Source organism: Ursus arctos, chromosome X, assembly GCF_023065955.2.
Source record: "Ursus arctos isolate Adak ecotype North America chromosome X, UrsArc2.0, whole genome shotgun sequence".
Classification (NCBI taxonomy): domain Eukaryota; kingdom Metazoa; phylum Chordata; class Mammalia; order Carnivora; family Ursidae; genus Ursus; species Ursus arctos.
Window position 1 is genome coordinate 47,492,346 of NC_079873.1, and position 6,771 is coordinate 47,499,116.

The 6,771-nt window shown below is 40.3% G+C and overlaps 1 protein-coding gene across 1 annotated transcript; it reads left to right on the forward strand.

The window, feature by feature from the left end:
- The first annotated feature begins 2,171 nt into the window (after positions 1 to 2,171).
- Positions 2,172 to 5,387, forward strand: UBQLN2 (ubiquilin 2). Its single transcript, XM_057312062.1, has one exon. It carries the CDS (start codon positions 2,310 to 2,312, stop codon positions 4,179 to 4,181), a length of 1,872 nt encoding a protein of 623 aa, XP_057168045.1. The 5' UTR covers positions 2,172 to 2,309; the 3' UTR covers positions 4,182 to 5,387.
- Positions 5,388 to 6,771: the final 1,384 nt, after the last annotated feature.

Genomic DNA, 6,771 nt, shown 5'->3' on the forward strand with positions numbered 1-6,771 from the left:
GACATAGGCCATAGCAACTTCTTTCTAGATAAGTCTCCTGAGGCAAGGGAAACAAAAGTAAAAATAAGCTATTGGAACTCCATCAAAATAAAAAGCTTCTGCACCGCAAAGGAAACCATCAGCAAAACTAAAAGGCAACCTATGGAATGGGACAAGATATTTGCAAATGTTATATCTGATAAAGGATTAGTATCCAAATTATATAAAGAACTTATAAAACTCAACACTGAAAAAACAAATAATCCGATTAAACATACTATATAAATCCATTCCCCTATTGAAAGACACCATATAGATGTATATTTTTTCTTATTTTGAGATTTTTTTTAAAGATTTTATTTATTTATTCGACAGAGATAGAGACAGCCAGTGAGAGAGGGAACACAAGCAGGGGGAGTGGGAGAGGAAGAAGCAGGCTCATAGCGGAGGAGCCTGATGTGGGGCTCGATCCCACAACACCGCGATCACGCCCTGAGCCGTTAACCGCTGTGCCACCCAGGTGCCCCTTATTTTGAGATTTTTTAAAGGTATTTGCAGCCTAATGACTTTCAAGTGCTGTTAAATGTTGGCTGGATGGTGGAGGGAAAAATGCATTTTATGTATGATATAAATCAGACTTAAAATTTGTATATTCTGGTGCTATGTCTATTTATTTCTCTTTCTTAATCTTAATTAAATTAGATAAATATCTTAATGTCTGCCATCAAAATTGTATTCTCATCAATTTCTACCTTTAGTATCCCCTCAAAATACCTTCCAATTTGTAAAAACTCACAAATGCACTGCATTCTCTAAAAGCTATCAGAAAATTTAAAATTTAAAAAAATGAAAGGAATAGCTATTCATAATTTCAGCACTAAGTAATATCCACAATTAATATATTGGTGTGTAGTGTTCCAGATTTCTATTTGCACATACACTCAAAGAGAATTTACCTATACAAACTGTTTAAGAAGAGTTTTAAAATAAAAATATATTTATTGTATCTTTTGGTATTGAAACATACATCCTTGTATCATTTCTAACTATATAGAAATATACAAAGCTGAAGGTGAAAATACTGTGATTTCCCTATAACTACAGTTTATTTCATGCATACCTTTAAAGATACTTTATATCTGATGAATTAACCACTCACTCTTTACACACAGTACATAGTATTTTATTGTATGATAATATATTTCACCAATATTGTGCAAACACACTGATTATCTTTTAAAATAATTTCAAAATGCTGCAGTGCATATACATTTTATACATATATATTTTTGCATCCTTATCTAATTATTTTCATAGGGGGTGTCTAAAGAAGGCATTTCTAAATAAAGGTGGAAATATTTAAAATGTTGATATATATTTTCAAATTGACTTCCTATTATAATAATTTACACTTCCACTGACATGAGAGTGCATTTTCTCAGCTCTCTAATAACGATAAGGTTTATCATTATTTTTCATTTTTACAATAGGATAAGGCAGAAGTAGAATCTCATTATTTTAATAGAATTTCTTTGATTACTAGTGAGCTTAAGCATCCATTTTTATGCCCATTGGCCAGTTGGGCTTCTTTTGTAAATGCATGCTCTGGCCCAGTCTGCTCCCCTTCCCCCACTGGTGCTGTTAATCTTTTCCTTTTTGCTTAGTCAGAGTTCTTTTTCATTTTTCGTCTTTTACATAGGGTGAGTCTGATTCAGGCTTTCATCCTTTCTTGCCTAACAGACTGAATATATATTTTTATATATAATATATTCTCCATTGGTCTTTTAACGTCCTTCTCAGAAGCTGGCTCCTTTTCTCTCTCCCTCCCTCCTTCCCTCTCTTTTCTCTTGTCTTCTCTTTTCTCTTTGTTTCTTTCTCTCTTTATTTCTCTCTCTCCCTCTCTCTCCTTTGATTTTTTTTTCCAGTGCAGAAGTTTTTAATTTTGAACGAGTCGAATCTATCATTCTGGGCCTGGCGCCGCGTCAGCAGAGGGGGCGGGGAGGCGGCGCGGAACTGGGGGAGGGGCCGGGGCGGGGAGGAGCGGGCATAGCCGTTGCAGGAGTTGCTGGGAGTGCGCGCGGTGCGATCACTCGGCGGCGGCGAAGGAGGCCCGGAGACCTGAACGCAGACACTTCTCCCGCGGCCTACAGAGCCTTCTGCCCATCGGAGGACCAGGAAACCGCAGTCTTCATCACAGAGGTACCGTGCTCTGCGCTCCCCGCCTGGCCCGGCCCAGCCTGCTGTGGCGGCGCCTCCTTCCTTCCTTCTTCCCTCGCTCTCTCTCTCGCCCGCCCGCGCCTTCCCTGTCTGCCTGCGTCACCGCGGCCGCCATGGCTGAGAACGGCGAGAGTAGCGGCCCCCCGCGCCCCTCCCGCGGCCCTGCTTCGGCCCAAGGCCCTGCCTCTGCCCCGGCCGAGCCCAAAATCATCAAAGTCACTGTGAAGACCCCCAAAGAGAAAGAGGAGTTCGCGGTGCCCGAGAATAGCTCAGTCCAGCAGTTTAAGGAAGCGATTTCGAAACGCTTCAAATCCCAAACCGATCAGCTAGTGTTGATTTTTGCCGGAAAAATCCTAAAAGATCAAGATACCTTGATCCAGCATGGCATCCATGATGGACTGACTGTTCATCTTGTAATTAAAAGCCAGAACCGACCTCAGGGCCAGTCCACACAGCCTAGTAACGCGGCGGGAACTAACACTACCTCCGCGTCGACTCCCAGGAGTAACTCCACGTCTATTTCCACAAATAGCAACCCGTTTGGGCTGGGGAGCTTGGGAGGACTTGCAGGCCTTAGCAGCCTGGGCTTGAGCTCGACCAACTTCTCTGAGCTCCAGAACCAGATGCAGCAGCAGCTCCTGTCCAGCCCTGAGATGATGATACAAATCATGGAAAATCCCTTTGTTCAGAGCATGCTTTCAAATCCCGATCTAATGAGGCAGCTCATTATGGCCAATCCACAGATGCAGCAATTGATTCAGAGAAACCCAGAAATCAGTCACCTGCTCAACAACCCAGATATAATGAGGCAGACTCTCGAAATTGCCAGGAATCCAGCCATGATGCAAGAGATGATGAGAAATCAAGATCTGGCTCTCAGCAATCTTGAAAGCATCCCAGGTGGCTACAATGCTCTACGACGCATGTACACTGACATTCAAGAACCCATGCTGAATGCTGCACAAGAGCAGTTTGGGGGTAATCCATTTGCTTCGGTGGGGAGCAGTTCCACCTCCGGGGAAGGTACACAGCCTTCCCGCACAGAAAATCGAGATCCACTACCCAATCCATGGGCACCACCACCGGCTACCCAGAGTTCTGCAACCACCAGCACAACCACGAGCAGCGGCAGTGGGTCTGGCAGTAGCTCCAGCAGTGCTACCGGGAACACCGTGGCTGCAGCCAACTATGTCGCCAGCATCTTCAGTACCCCAGGAATGCAGAGCTTGCTGCAACAGATAACAGAAAACCCCCAACTGATCCAGAATATGCTCTCTGCACCCTACATGAGAAGCATGATGCAGTCGCTGAGCCAGAATCCAGATTTGGCTGCACAGATGATGCTGAATAGCCCGGTGTTTACCGCAAATCCTCAGTTGCAGGAGCAGATGCGTCCACAGCTCCCAGCTTTCCTGCAACAGATGCAGAATCCAGACACACTGTCAGCCATGTCAAACCCAAGAGCAATGCAGGCTTTAATGCAGATCCAGCAGGGGCTACAGACATTAGCCACTGAAGCTCCTGGCCTCATTCCAAGCTTCACTCCAGGTGTGGGGGTAGGGGTGCTGGGAACCGCAATAGGCCCTGTAGGCCCAGTCACACCCATAGGCCCCATTGGCCCCATAGTCCCATTTACTCCCATAGGCCCCATTGGGCCCATAGGACCCACCGGCCCTGCAGGCCCTGGCTCCACTGGCTCTGGTGGCCCCCCTGGGCCCACTGTTTCTAGTTCCACACCCAGTGAAACCACTAGCCCAACATCAGAATCTGGACCCAACCAGCAGTTCATTCAGCAAATGGTGCAGGCTCTGGCTGGGGCAAGTCCTCCACAGCTGCCGAATCCAGAAATCAGATTTCAGCAACAACTGGAACAGCTCAACGCAATGGGGTTCTTAAACCGTGAGGCAAACTTGCAGGCTCTAATAGCAACAGGAGGCGACATCAATGCTGCTATTGAGAGGCTGCTGGGCTCCCAGCCATCGTAATTACATTTCTGTACCTTGAAAAAATGTATCTTATTTTTGATAATGGCTCTTAAATCTTTAAACACACACAAAATTGTGCTTTGCTTTCATTTTGATTCTTTTAAATCTGTCCAGTTATAAGTCTAATATGCATTTTAAGGTGGAGTCCATTCCTCTGTCCCTCCCTCCTGTATCTACCTTTCCTCCCTCCCTCCCTCCCTTTCTCCTCCCCTCCTCTTCCTTCCTTCCTTCTTTCCTTCCTTCCTTCCTTCCTTCCTTCCTTCCTTCCTTCCTTCCTTCCTTCCCTGTTTTGAATGATGGTAATCGTAATCAATGCTGTTTCATTCAAAGGTGTTGCATGCAAACACTTCTCTTTATTCTGCATTTATTGTGATTTTTGGAAACCGGTATCAACCTTCACAGTTGGGTGAATAAGTTTTGTCCTACAGATGCCCAATTTATTTGCATTTTAAACATTAGCCTATGATAGTAATTTAATGTAGAATGAAAATATTAAAAACAAGCAAATTATTTGAAGCTCTCTAATTTGTGGTACAATATTGCTTATTGTGACTTTGGCATGTATTTTTGCTAGCAAAATGCTGTAAGATTTATACCATTATTTGCTCTTTTTTGCTATGTTTGTACACAGTACAGTAAGCACAATTGGAACTGTACATCTAGAATTATTACAACAGAATCTAAGCAAAATATGTGTAAACAAAATGAGAAAGAATATAAGAAATCTTTCTGGAACTAGATATGTCTCACAGTTTTGTAGAATCTTACAGCATCTTTGATAAACTCAGTGAAAATGTTTGGCTAGGCAAGTTCGGTTAAAATATAGTAGAAATGTTTATCCTGGTATTTCTAAGTATACATTTAATTGTACAGAAAACTTTCAGTGTGACATTGTGTCAACATTTTCAGATTAACTGTATATGACCTTAATTTTTGTGCAGCCTGAAGGATCAGTGTAGTAATGCCAGGAAAGTGCTTTTTACGTAAGACTTCCTTCTCAGCTTTTCCCATAAAGAGACCCTAATAAGCATTTTGATCTGTAATTGGAAATGTAACTTTCACTGAAAAGTGTCATGTGATGTTTGCATTACTTTTACTTGCTATGTATAAAGGAAACTGTATCTTTTGACTCTCAGTTATTTCTCTTGTGCACAGGGAAAAATGCATTAAAAATGACTAAAAAAATAAAAAAAGATTAAAAATGGATACATCTTTTCTTTTTTGCCTTCTGGCTCTGGGATCATGTTTAGCGGGATTGCCCCACCCCAAGATTATATAAATCTTATTCTTTATTTCTCTAATTTTTATGGGTTTGTTAAAAAAATTCCTTTGCCCTATCTGGAACTTTTCTGATGTATGGATTTAGGCATTCTAAGTTTCTTTTTCCCCCCCAAAGGGTTAGTCAGTTGCTAGCCAATATTTGTCTCATTGCCCACCCCCCATTTGATATGTCATATATATGCTGATTTATATACATATTTACATATATGTTTATATGAATGTGCATATATACGTGTGTGTGTGTATACAGACACAAGCACACTTCTGTGTTTAAATGCTCTTTAGTACCTCTGAATATTGTAATCCCAGTCCACCAACCTATAGTTATTAGTTAGAAATATGACTTCATATCTGTTTGGGTAAGTCCTCCTATTGATCTTTTTTATTTTTATATTTCACAGTTTTCTGATGATTCTGACATGTTTCTTTTACCAGAATAATTTTACAGTTAATACCCCCCAAAATAAAATTTGACTGGTATTGTCTTAAATTGATGGTAAGAACTATAGAATTGCAATGCTTTCCAGAAATGTGATACGTTGCCTCATTTTTAAAAAGTGTTTTATGTCCTTCAAGAAAGTTTTATGTATTTAAGTCCTATATAATTTATGATAAATATATTCCTAAGACAGACATACAGGAAACAATCTATGATTAGAGTTCTTATTCAGTGTGTTACCTATATGGTCATTTTTGCTATATAGGGAAAGAATGTATTTTTATACATTAAGTTTAAATTAGCAGTTTACTGAAATTTATTAGTTTTGGAGATACTCAGTTGATCCTTTGAGTTATTCCTGGTAAGCAATCATATCAATTATAACTTATAATAATATGTTCTTTTCAAAATTTATAAAATAGTTTTGACTGCATGGGTTAATAAACACTTTCAGAACAGTGCTAAATAATAAAAGTGGCAGTGGCATTCTTGTTAAACATTTAACTATATTTGCTGCAGCAATTCTAAATTGAATTTTTTTAATAAAAGCATTCCTGTAGGACATGGTCAAATAAATGCAAAATGCTGTATACTATAGCCCCTCTTAATCATTCTGCAATAAATACTGACTAGTATTAATTTTTAAAGGAGTATATTCTTCAGTTTAAAAGAGGAAAAACTATTTAACTTTGTCTAATTCAACATTTCCCAAAGAAATACCTTTTTTTTTAAGCACACCTAATAACATTTGGCCTATCGGTGTTCTCAGAACACCAAATTAGGAAATGGTGATTTATTATTTCAGTGCTATATGGTGTTGGGTGCTTGAAATAATTACAAAGACGAATTCTGCCATAATAAATTCAATAA

Excerpts from the sequence above, each read along its gene's own strand:
- UBQLN2 (XM_057312062.1), top strand. The coding sequence starts at position 2,310 with ATGGCTGAGAACGGCGAGAGTAGCGGCCCCCCGCGCCCCTCCCGCGGC.